We start from the raw sequence: 13,247 nt of genomic DNA, 5'->3' as shown, positions 1-13,247 counted from the left end.
ATGTCCTGATATAGTTTAACATGAGCCACAACATTTAGAATGGTGACGGTGAGAGAATCTGTTAACCTCGCTGAATAAATGCAGTCATGTTGAAGATATATTTACATTTTATTAATGTGAGATTGTACAGTTGTGTTGAGGTTTGTTTTTTTACACATCTTTACAAGAAATATCAAAAAGGTAAACAAGGCACCCAGGAAACAGCAGGAGAAATCGGGAGGAAGGTGGGATTAATTCATTGTCTCGTTGAGTTCTGGTACCAAAGAAAAACAGCAACTGGGAGTCAGGATGAATCATGGGAAAGCCGTTTCAGACCCCACAGGGGGGTTTCATCCTTGGTTTTGCAATAATTATTTCCTCCAGTGAGATCCAGTGTTTTGGCATTGCTGCTCTTTAAAATTAATGATCAATTTTGACAGATTTTCTATCTGTATTGTTTGATCCTAAAACACCAACTATAATTTTTTTTTTTCTGTTTAAGCTGAAACTTAAAAAAATTAATTTTTGTGTTGCAGCATATTTGCACATTATCAACCCGTTTCCAGCTGGATTATTCTTAGCTATCCCTTCAGGGGATTCACAACCCCAAATGTGTCCCACAGATTTCTTCAACTTTAGCTCAGATAAGCATTGAGATCTTTGGATGTTTATGTTGTATTAAAGTTCATGTCAGTTTAGCAGAGGAAACCTGATGTAAGCATGGCAAAGAGAATCAAACAGTGCTGTTAGGACAAAATTAAATATTGTTACCCACCTCCATGCTTCCTAATCTAAAGTTGCATATTTGTGAATCTGCATCCTTGTTTGTCATGTAACTAGAAAACCCATTATATTGCTTATTAAAATATAAAATAACATTAATTTGTCTTGTTTCAGATCCTCACGACATGGTGAGTTTACTTGTTCTACTAAACAGCAACATTCACCTCGGTTAGAGTTAAACATACAATATTTAATATCTAATAAGTTTCTGATTTTGCCTTTGTGTTTGTTTTGCAGGAGCCTGGAATGTCACCAGGTCAGTTTTCTCTTATCTTTGACCTGAAGCTTGATTTTTCTGAAAACTGTATTGCTTGGTGTCGCTGCACAGCTCTCTGCCGCCATCTTCTGGATATTTCAGGTTACAGCTCATGAGCTCTTCAGCGTGAGAGCATTGATTGAACCAAATATTATGAGTTTAATCTGAACTGGTCCAAAATTTTAGAAGGCCTTAAAGAGAATTTAATTTGAGAGACCATTGGTCACTTAAAAAAGATTTCTTACACACAGAGTTAGTAAAAACTAACTTGTGGTTCAAAAAGGACTCATAAATGATATATTTCAGCTCCTATATAATCTTGATCAGGGTGTCAAAACCTAAAACATGGCCCACATTTTGGGCAAAATGCTATTGTTTGTTCATAAAAAATAAAATATCAGTATTATGATTTTACGATTACTTTTTTTTCATTTAACCTTGATAAAAAATACTCCAGTGAGTGTCATATCAAAAAGTAAAACTGTTACATTGCTCTACAAAAACAAAAAAAAGTTGAGTGGAAGGAAAACGTGTGGCTTTGTACATGAAGAAAAGCAAATGTTCTTATTTCATTAGATCTTTTTAAAAAGTGTTATATGTAGTCATTTAGTTTTATTAATGTTAATTGTGACAGCTTAGGGCTAATGTAATAGTAGCTTCAATTCATGAATCCTCCAAATAAAAGAGAATTCATTTTGACAGCTGGCCAAAATATTTTGTATCAGTAAAGTTCTGCAACCAAATATTACTTAAATTGTGATTATAGTATGTTTACTTTGGACAATTCCTGCAGTATTTTGACTCATAAATGCTCATTTAACTCTTCCCTTCCCTTCGTCTTTAATGGAACTGTTGCTTTCTGTTCTTTCTCCAAACTGTTTCCAGGTCCAAAGATGGTGGCTGTGAGGAACTATCACGGCACACCGACACCTCCAGGGAAGACGCCTCTCTGTTTCCAAACAGGAGACTTCATTGAGCTGCTAAAGGGGGATCCAGACACCCCGTGGTGGGAGGTACAGCTGCCAGAGTCCAAAAACCAGAATATTTACTGAACAAAAACAAACTATTATGACAAAATTAGGCACACCGCTACCACTTTCAGAGGCTTAAAGGAAGATTAAAGTTATAAAACACACTTGATAAATTGTTCCAGACTATAGAGTGCACCGTACTATAACCAGAATATATAACCAGAATATTAAAGACGCAGCCCTCCGTCTCCAGCGCCGAACCATGGATTCATTCATGCCGAGTTTACATCATCATATGAACTTCTTCGTGTGGTTTCCATGATGAGGAGTTTGAGTTTAAAAACATTTGTCCGTCGCGCCTGCTGCTAGCATGTGCTTGTTTTAAATTAAAATTTGCACTTTCTTCTTTGATTTCCAATTTTGACTTCCAATGATTGAAGAGCCCCCTGGCGGCTGAAGAGTAATCCACAGAAAAGCCGCACCGGGCTACAAGCCGCATGGTTCAAAACATGGGGGAAAAGGAGCGGCTTATAGTCCGAAAAATACGGTATATGTGGAGTTCTAACAGTTTTCTAGTCTGGAGCAAATCTGTAAGAGAAAAAAATCTGCACTTTGGTTAAAATAAAAAAAACAAAATCTTCAAAAAGGTTTATATCTGCTCTGGTAAAAGAAAAATCCAGAAGTCAAATCAGAAAAAAATCAGAGGTTGAAAATAAAACATGATTGAAATTGAAGGCTTTTTTGACACAAAAGTAGAATTTTACATCCAAAAACTAATTATTATTATTATTATTATTATTATTATTATTTAGACACAACCATTTTTGTTTCAATGACTTAGTAATTGCCCTTTATCTCATGTTTCTAAGGCATCTTGGATCAGTAAATCAATTTATTTCCGGTCTTATCCAAGCCCCATGACATGCATGTTTTAATTTTTTATTTTCCAGTGGTACTTTCTGCTTTAAGTACACTACACCAGGTCGCAGATAGTTTAAACTTTGCTCAAGCTCAGTTGTTGCAGATAAGCTCTCATTTTATGATCATATGATTTTATGATAGTCACTAGAGGCACAGACTGGCATCTCTTACTATTTAAGATGTTAATTAATGACACTAATTAGCACTTTTAATTTATTTTCTTTCACATACAGGCATATTTTAACACAAAGACATTGGTAATGATGTCATTAACCACTTAGGAGTTATAAGGCATTTTAAAACAAACATCAATGCAGCATGTTTTGCAAAACCTTTGAGTTGACTATGAACATTTCTGTATATTAATGCTTTCTAGCGTGAAATAATAGATGCACTGTCTGAAATCTAAAGCTTAGCCAGAACTGGGTCATCAACAGGACAACAGACAAACTCAGCAGCAAATTTATGTATGAATGGCTGGAAAACAATAATCAAATCCAGACTTCAGTCTGATCATCATATCCTAGTGGGACATGAAGCAAGCGAATGACAGAAAACACCGAAAGTTATTGACGCAAAAGCATTTCTACCAACTTTTGAGTCTTTTTTCCTTCCTTTTACAAAAAGAACATAGTTGATCCTTTGTTGACAAAAAGATAGAGCTTTACTGCCAAAGCTGATTAACACATTTAATGAATTGCTAGGCCTTGATATTTCTGTGAGGAGTCAGCTGAGACTAGTGGAAGTCATTAATTTCAGGATGGCTGGAAAGCCTTTTAGAAACTGTTATTTTTGCACTTCTGTCAATAATACTAGAAACATTAACACATAAACTTGCAATTTACTTTATGTTGTTTCTTTTCTATTTGTGTTTTACATTTGAAAATAGAAGGAGCAGCTCTACTGATTGTATTGTCTTATTAAAACTTGCAGGCCGGGAGGGGATTTCTCTTTTATAAATCATTCTTTTACATGATGGTTGATGTCGCTACAGGGTCTCTCATTGTCTCAGCAGTATAATCGATTTTTATCCACTAATGTCGGGCCCTGCTTTTCCAAGAGCGACTTGGGGCGACTTTGTGATGCCGTGAATTTATCTTGGCTATTAAAGTTGGTTATCCCTCGACAGAACGCTGGTTTTAATCTCTCTGCGTGAAGTCAGGGGGCGGTTGCGGCTCCCAATCGATCGCTGCAGGCAGGAAACGGTTCTTCTGTCTGACGCTGATGAGCAATCTTGATGGATTCGTTGCCTTTTTAGTGAGTGCCTCATCTCCCATCAGAATCCAGTCTGATGTAGTGGATGTAGCATCTCTCAAACTGGTTTATTGGCTTAGTTTTAGATTATTGTATCAGGAAAGCAAAACACTCAAGGTGAAAGCTTTTGCTTTATTTCAACTTGTTGCCTTCATTAACTTATGATGTTGCCACTAGGGGGCAGCAAAGATTCACATCTTATGGACATGCTAGTACAGCTGTAGGGAGGTTTTATAAACTCATTATGTAATTCAGGATATTTAACCCCTTGTTCTTCAAACTGGTTGGCTTTCTTCCGTAAAATCTTAAAAAAAAAAAAAAACATTTTTCATTATATTATCATATTTTTTAACTTTTTATTTCTGTCTTGCAGGGGAAGCTGATACAAACACAAAAGAGTGGTTTCTTTCCCAGTTCATGTGTAAAACCTTACTTAGACCCGAAGGTAGGTTTTTACTCTAAAACAACTCTAAAGTTTTACTGCCTGTCCAATATAAATTGGAAGCATATTCAGCAGAAATTCAAGATCATTTCTTCCAGCGAAATGTTCAGAAAATGCAGCACAAAAAGCTTTTGTTCAATATAATCCATTTTATAACCTTGCAACCACCAATTTAAAGGTGTTTTATGATCTATCAACTTAACACAAAGTTAAGGCATAATTTTTAAGTGGAAAGAAAATCTTTAACAAAAGAAACATTGCATTTGTAGTCCTTTAATCTTATAACCCCAACTAAAATTGTCTGCATAGAATTGCCTTTTTATATAAAACGTTTATCCTTAACACACTATCCCTGTGTTGATGCTTGGTGGTGGCAACATTATGTTTTGGAAAGACTTTTCTTCAGCAACTATAGGAATATGACTACATACTGGGTAATCCTGGGAAAAGAAAACCTTAAAAGCAACATAAAAAACTTGAAATTCAGCAGATCAACCCTAAACATAAACCCAAAGCGATTAGAGAGGTTTATTTTGAAATGACAGTTTGTTCTAAACATTAATGAAACAAGGAAGTTGAAAATAATGCACAACCAAAACTTTTCACATTTTATTTATTTTGTTGCCAATAGGGAATAAACTAAAGTCTGTAATGCGTTCAAACAAACACATCTTTAGGTGTTGTTGATAGTTGAACTTGATCAACTCTTTATTAAACTCATGAACATTAACATATTAACAATTCCCAAATAATTTCCTGTTCAGTTCTGGCTTTTAGCCCTCGCCGTTGCTTCCTGCTGTAGGGTGGGATCTAGCTGTCATCCACATTCAGAATATTCCTACGAGATGCAAATCCTCCATTTAAGCTTGACTTGAAAGTGAAAGCTTCCCATGTGCTGAGCTGTTCCGATGTGGGCCGGTTCTGCATGGAGGGCTTCCACTAATGAATCATAACAAATCTCAGCAGGAGGGCAGGAAAGTGCAAGAGGAAACTGAGAAAAACTTTGAAACATTTTGCAGTTTGTTTCTCCAGCGTACGTTTAAATCTAACTAAAACGTCGGTGCAGATATTGTCTGGTTATTTGTTTCTCTGCATAATGCATTCCTTCCTTCGTTTGTGACAGCCTTTCCAGTCATTATCCAGCCGGCAGTCGTCAAGAGAATCAGACTACTATGGATATCCTTGGTATGTAACTCTTAACATCTCAGCGTTTTAGATTTAAAGGGCCGGTACCCTAATGTTTATCATCCAGAGCTGCCATTACCCACTGTGACTCTCTATCAAACCATCAGTCTGTTGATTTATCCTCTGGTTTTTCAAGTTCCGTTGTTAGATCCTGACCTCTGTAAAATTATGTACAATAAAATTTTATGTTCATAAAACGAGAGAAAGAATTTTGTGAATTTGATTCTGGCAAAAATAATAATAATAATAATAATTAGAGCATGCCATGAATTCCCTTCTTCTTCTCCTTTAGGTTTGCGGGGAACATGGAGCGCCAGCAGGCGGACAACCTCCTGAAGTCCCACTGCAGCGGGACGTACCTGATCAGGGAGCGGACGGCCGAGGCAGAGCGCTTTGCCATCAGCATCAAGTGAGCATTTCACAAAGAGCTGGAGGAGAAGCTGGTCCGGTTCTTGTTTATATCCCAGGGAAGACAAAAACGGTCTCAGGAAACCCCAGCTAGCTTGTACAGAGTCTGTTTCTGGCTCCAACTAATTTCCATAATTGCTTTTTTGGTTTATTTTCTCTCTCCTTGGAGACGGCTCTCCACACAGATATTGTTATTTGAGCTCTTGCTGGAGCTGTCACATTGTGATGAATTAGTGTTGTATTTGCAAATTTGCTTCCAAGCCTTTAACACAGGTGCAAAAGGACTGCGGGGACGAGCCTCTCGTGTATTTGCATAAGTGAACAAATCTTTACTTTTTAGAAAACGACTTCAATTGCGCTGCGTTCATAAAAGTATTACGCCGGAATAAAACTTTGACATTATGAATCAGGAGGTTTTCAGATTAATTACATCAACATCTCCTCCTCTGGGTTTCTCTGTGCAGATTCAACGATGAAGTAAAACACATCAAGGTTATTGAAAAAGACAACTGGATCCACATCACTGAAGCAAAGAAGTTTGAGAGTCTTCTGGTAAGGAAGGAACTACTTTTCATGCAGGAACAACATGTTTCTGTTTAGATACAGTCTCACAAAGATACATTTTGCCATTTAAAAACCATACATTTCAGTTTCTGGATATGTAGAATAATACTTTAGGAATACCAGACCAAACTGCCACAACTCCAATTCATGCCCTGAACTTTTATGTTAAGTTTCCTAATGGAGTGTGACTACTTTTGCTCATGTTGTGTGTGTTACCGTGCAACAGGAGCTGGTGGAGTACTATCAGTCGCATTCACTGAAGGAAAGCTTCAAGCTGCTAGACACCACGCTGCGGTATCCCTACAAGTCCAGAGAACGCTCGCTAACTCGGGCTAGCACACGCTCACCAGGTAAAGTTCCCTTCAGCAACGCTTTGAAACTTCCTGCTAGCAAATATAAGGTCGATTCCAACACAACCCGAACTCCATCTGTTGCATGTGAGAGCATGTTGCTTGTTTTCCTCCTGCTTTGTTTCGCTTCCTGATATTGTGCTGGATTAGAGAGTTGTGACTACTTAGGGTGAGCACATGACAAATAATAATTGAAGATGGTTTAATCAGTGTGTTTTGCTCTCAAAATTAGATTGCAGTTTAAACTGAAGTAAACAATGACGACCAAACTACAAAGTCCGGTGGTCAGGCTTTGTTGCTCAAAGCCCTTTTTCTTGCTTCACTTGTGATGAACCGGCTGGTCATTGTTGGTCACAAACATCACCAGGAAGTTTATGCAGTGTGGAAGAAAAGACCTTCCCCTTTAGAAAAAATTAAGAGCTCACACTTTTTAATTTTAATTTATGACTTTTAAATAACTGACGTGGAATACCTGTTGGATGTAACAGGTAAGGTCCAGATCGGTTCATTCAAATGTGAGAGCATCCACAGTATAGAGTTCTCTGAACACTTACTGGTACTGATGGTAAACATGCTTTTGTGCAACGTTGCAGTGAAAATCTATGGTAGACCTCCAGTATTCACTGGGGTTAAAAATTAGCAAATACTTGAGAACCCATTTAAAGCACATATAGTTGGTATATTTTATAGTTCAAACAGCAAATATGCCTCAATATGCATTAAATAAACATCTCAGCTCCCAAAGAGGCATTTTCTTTAGAATATTTAAACATGCGAGATGAAAGATCTGTGAATCGGAATCCTGTCCCACAGAAAAATGTGAACTTTTCTGTGGCGGGAGATTGATGTTATCCTCTTCCACCACTAGGACGGCACTTGATTTCCCCCTGTAACGTTTCACAAGGTTGGAACAAACAAACCAGCCATTCCTTTTTACACATCTCTGCATTGCTCAGAGTCCTGGCTCCTTGCTTTATGCCTTCGTCTCTAAAGAAGGACGAATGGGCTTCCATTGTTGGCGAACTGCCACTGTGATGTGAAGCTGGAGAAATCAAGGTCACCATATCTCCACCCAGAGATGAACTGCTTTTCCCTGCATGGCCGCCTGGCTTTATGACTGATTATGGCTTTGGTAATGGGCCTTAGGGGAGCAAAGTATGCAGCGGATGCTATGTATTTGTGGTAACTTTGGGTAAAACAACAGACAGACTAAACTCACTCCCACTCTCTTTGGCTTTCCTGGTGTTCTGCTCCTGCCAATTTCAAAGCTTCTCTTGACTCATACAAAGAGTAATTGAGGCAGGCCGGTGGGGAACAGAGAAGAATAGGAAGATGACACAGTTAAATGCTAGAGTGAGGGATAGAAAATGGAAAGTGAGCTAACCCAGAGGTTTGTGGAGCCACAGAACTGGCTGCCATCTCTGTGCATCAGACTGTATGAATACTGGCTCTGTCGCTGCCCTGGCTTCTGTCCTGCACTGCTCTGCCTTTGTTCTCTCTCCTCACCAGAGTGGCACTGCTTCCCTTTTGTTTCAGCTAAATTTGGAAGCTCGACTGCAAAATGTGCTGATTTTTAAGATGCAGCTGTGTCCTCTCACCGTTCAGACATTAAAATGACTGAGACAAAAAAGAAACTAGTAATAAGAGACTTTATTTTAGCCTTTTCATTCAATTCCATTATGCCACTAAACTGTGGGAAGCTCAGACGATGATGTGACTTTGACAGCTTCCTTGGGTGCAAATTCCAGATGGCTGTAGTGGCAAAAACTCAACAGGAATTACCAGCCATCATACTCTTTAGGAAAGACAGAGAGTATCCACCATAATTACTTAAATAATTAGTTTAATGGTCAAACATGTTAACTCTGAATAAAAGTAACATGTCTACCTCCACTGTGGGACAAAAAGAACAAACTGTATTCTATTTACTTACCTATGACTGAGCCATGCTGTAGAGGAACTCTATAAATATGCAAATTTACTCGTGGAATTGTGAAATTTATCTTCTTATTGCATTCTCCTTTTTCAACCCTGCATCTCCTGCTTTAGCTCAGCATGCCTGCATCTCAAAACATCTTCCAGCTTCATTTCTTCTCTTGTTTTCTCTCTCTCTCGCTCTGTTTCCTCCTATCAGCAGCAACCTGCGCCTCCTACAATTTCTCCTTCCTCAGTCCACAAGGCCTGAACTTCTCCTCCTCTCAGAGCTCCGCTCCCTTCTGGTCAGGTACTCCTTTGTGCTCCCGCTGACGTCTCGCACTTGTTGACCTCAAATTACCTACTCAACATATCTGCTCTCATGCTCATTACTTCTTCTCGGAGGCATTCTTTTCATTGGCAACACTGCAATGTTTGCAAGAATTACGTTTTACTTATTAAATGAAAGAAAAAAAATGTTTTTTTTACTTTTTATTACCATGCTTATTTGTCATTTTGTACAATAAGTTTCATATAAAAGCTTCGCAAATTGTAATTTTCATTACATACAGTGGGAAAAGCAAGCACTTTTCAAGTTTTTTCACTTACAATGAATAGCGAGGTCTGTAGGTATCAGCTGTTACAGACCAAATCAACCTATTAGTCCATCTTTAGGAACCTCTCCTATCCTCCACTCTTTGGCCTTATGAACTGCACCTGTTTGAACTTGTTACCTTTATAAAAGACACATATTCAGACTAAAGCCTAGCCGTCCTGGATAAAACCAGGGAACTGTCTAAGGCAGGGGTGAGAAACTCCCGGTCTCGAGGGCCGGTGCCCTTCAACTTTTCGATGTGTCTCTACTTCAACGCACCAAATAATGAGATCATTAGCAGGACTGTGGGGAAGCTGGTTGTACTGACGAGGTGATTCGGTCATTTGATTGAAGTGTGTTGGACCAGGGAGACATCTTAAGAGTGGCAGATTCACCAGCCCTCGAGGACCAGGGTTGCCCACCCCTGGTATAAGGCCAAGAAAATTTGCAGACTTGTATAGGAGCTACAGGACAATAGTCAAACAATTAGGTGAGAAAGCAACAATTGTTAGCACAATTATTCGAAAATGAAAGGAACTGAAGGTGACTTTCAATCTCCCTCTTCTTGCAAGACCTCGTTTTGTGGAGGATCAATGATCATGAGAAAAGTGAGATCAGCTACACAATGACCTTGGACCACAGTTTCAAAGGTTGTTATTAGTAAAACACTACACCATCATGGATTAGCATCCTGCAGCACATAACACTTGCTAACGACTGATATGCCAAAGGAGGCATGGGGGAAAGTCGTGTGGTCGGATGAGACTGAAAACTGTTTTGTTATTCACTCCAATCAAAGTGTTTGGAGGAAGAAGAAAGATGAATACAATCCCAGGAATATCGTCCTAACTATCCAGCTGTGGAGTGGAAACGGCTGGCTTTGGGGGCCCATGACTGCACCATTTTGTAGAGGATGGATGGAGCCATGTGTTGAGAGATTTTAGGCAACAATCTCCTTTCACTAATCAGAGTTTGGGTCTTCAATGGACCATTGTCTGAGTCTGTCTCTCACAGCTGAGCTGTACCTACAAGTCAGAACTTTGATATGAGCTTCCTAGAGTAGAGGATGTCAAAACCTGAAATTTGTGTGGATTAGGATGACATTTTGACAAATGAGATGTGTTGGAACTCTGTTTATGCATGTTATCAATCTCCCTACTGTTTCCATTCCCCAGTGTTTACTCCTCGGGTGGTGAGCACGGCAGTAGCCAGATATAACTTTGCAGCACGAGACATGAGGGAGCTGTCCTTGCGGGAAGGAGACGTTGTCAAAATATACAGCAAGATTGGCGGAGACCAGGGCTGGTGGAAAGGAGAGGCCAACGGACGGGTAAGTGCTACGATAAAAGTCTGAAACAGCCTAGATTAAATTTAATGATTAAACTACTGAAGACCCTAAAGCAGGTGGCTTTCTGTGAAACGTGGATAGGATGTCAGCACTCTATTTCAGAAATTTGTCCCCATTAAGCTGCACATTTGACCGTCCTAATGCACCCCTGTGGTGACAGAAGGAGGCCATGCTCATGCTCTGCAGTCACAAAGCCATGATTTTCTGTTTCAACTTCTTCAAATGGTCTGATTTAGATTCTTTTTCATGCTGTGTTACCGCTTCTGCTCCTAACTTTATTTGAAACTTTAATAGAACAGAAAAACTCCATATTACTTAATGAACAGCCAGAATAAACCCTGTAGCTGCAGTCGCTTCTAAACTGATTCTCTTTGCTCAAACATCTGAGCTGTACGATTCTGTTGTGAGAATTTTTACCATTTCAGCATGGGCTTTGTTTGCTTTTCATCTCAGATTCAGTCACTATGCCAACAGGGCTTCAGCCAAATAATTGACACATATGCTGTTGGCATTTAACTACAACCACCTGCAGAAAGCAACTCATCCATTTCCTAGAGTTATCCATACCTCATCCCTTGAAAGTTAGGAAAGCCGTTATTATCTTTGAACTTAGAGAGGAATGATCCAGACTCAGCATACAGCTTGAGTTATTAGAGTTAGAAAGTAGCAATCAGGTCCAACATCTGGGTGAAGATGGACTCAGACCTGAACATTTAGAAACACATAAAGATTATTACAAAGTCAGCCTTCCATCACCTGAAGAACATTTCTAGGATTAAAAGATGAATGTCCCAGCAAGATCTAGAGAAACTCATTCATACATTTATCTTTAGTCGGACAGCTGCAGCTGATCCAGAACGCTGCTGCTCATGTTCTCACTAAAACTAGGAAAATAGAGCACATCACTCCAGTTCTGAAGTCCTTAATATCATGCACTAAGTCATTAAAAAACACACCACATTATAATCCTCCTTCCACTTCCTGTTGCATTCTTTGTCATTTCCACCAGTATTGACATCTGGATGTTGATCACATGACTCGTGTGATGCAAACAAAGCTAGTGGCTTCCTGTATCTCAAAGAATAGACTTTTTCTATTGCCTTTAGCTCTGATAGTTTATAAAATACTGAATGGTTTAGCAACAAAATGCATTAAAGATCTGTTGCCATTGCATCAACCTTCACACCTCTCAAATCTTTTTGTTCGAGTTTACTCTGCATTGCCAAAATCAGAACCAAACATGGAGACGACTTCTAATTTGACCTTTGATATCAAATGGACAAAAGATATTCCCCTGTGTAGAGGAAAGGGGATTGTCTTGTCCTTCAAGTCTTTGGGGACACACGTCTCTGAGGATCGCACAGTCTGTCCGTCAAGCTGCTCAAAGCCTTCTCTCCCTGCACCACTGAAAACCTTTGTACAAACAGTATCATGGTGTAGCTTTAGACTCTAAAAGGAAAATCCTCAGGAGAGCCATGAATACATCCTGAGAAAATCATCGCTTTCTTATCCCAGACTAGATGACATTTTCAGAATACGCCACAAGCAGCAGACTCAGAGCTGAAACTTGTCATCAGCTCTTCTGCCATCTGGCAGGTGCTGCAGGGTCTTCACAGCCCACACCTTAGAGCTGAAAAACTGCTTCGTTTTTCTGTTTTTTTTCCCCTGACACTGAACTCAACTTATAATCACTTCCCACTTCTTCTGTCACCACCTTCATCATGATCATCATACTCTCGGTATCAGGCAGTAAACTGCCTATTTTTACACCTGCACTGACTGTGGAACATTTAATTTTTCTCATATGTGCTGCAAGGGCAAATGTGCAGGACACATTACATTTTATCTTTACAAAAAAAAATATGCTCTCTAGTTTGATTTCTTTATAATTTTTTATTGCTTTTTTTTTTTTAACAATAACTCTTTTTGGTTCTTCACACCAGACGCATTTTACGCATCTAGCGTGGCGCGATTTGAAGAGCTTGGAGCGTTTGCGCTCAGTCTGGTTTCTCTTCTAGAAAACTTAAAATAGATACTAGTTCTGTTTTAAGCAGGATATTAATTTAAAAAATGTGTTCACACAGCAGGAAAATGCGGCCCAAATTCAGATTTTTTTTGGAGCACGTGACCCACATCTGACTTTTTCATGGCAGTCTGCACGACTCAAATCCGATGTTTTCGTCCTGAGTTGTGCATGTCGAACTAAATCGGATACAGTCATGTCGCATTTCATCTGATTTCAATGTCACTGATGTTGAGGTGCATCACAATTCTGAC

General features: G+C 39.1%; 1 protein-coding gene across 12 annotated transcripts in view; it reads left to right on the top strand.

The window, feature by feature from the left end:
* vav2 (vav 2 guanine nucleotide exchange factor) overlaps nt 1–13,247 on the top strand; it is a 204,796-nt gene that overhangs the window by 189,372 nt on the left and 2,177 nt on the right. For 7 of the 12 annotated variants that reach the window (XM_028025411.1, XM_028025410.1, XM_028025415.1 and 4 more), the window contains 10 exons: nt 877–890; nt 1,000–1,018; nt 1,904–2,031; nt 4,538–4,609; nt 5,730–5,791; nt 6,084–6,200; nt 6,664–6,751; nt 6,990–7,113; nt 9,248–9,337; nt 10,798–10,952. In XM_028025411.1, coding sequence (XP_027881212.1) covers nt 877–890; nt 1,000–1,018; nt 1,904–2,031; nt 4,538–4,609; nt 5,730–5,791; nt 6,084–6,200; nt 6,664–6,751; nt 6,990–7,113; nt 9,248–9,337; nt 10,798–10,952 — 869 coding nt within the window. The remainder of the gene's footprint in view (nt 1–876; nt 891–999; nt 1,019–1,903; nt 2,032–4,537; nt 4,610–5,729; nt 5,792–6,083; nt 6,201–6,663; nt 6,752–6,989; nt 7,114–9,247; nt 9,338–10,797; nt 10,953–13,247) is intronic. The other 5 variants (XM_028025413.1, XM_028025420.1, XM_028025421.1 and 2 more) reach the window with 2 other exon arrangements.

The sequence above is a fragment of the Xiphophorus couchianus genome, chromosome 8 (assembly GCF_001444195.1).
Source record: "Xiphophorus couchianus chromosome 8, X_couchianus-1.0, whole genome shotgun sequence".
Lineage (NCBI taxonomy): Eukaryota > Metazoa > Chordata > Actinopteri > Cyprinodontiformes > Poeciliidae > Xiphophorus > Xiphophorus couchianus.
The sequence above is the reverse complement of the archived record's forward strand: the minus strand, read 5'-3'. Positions and strand labels throughout refer to the sequence as shown.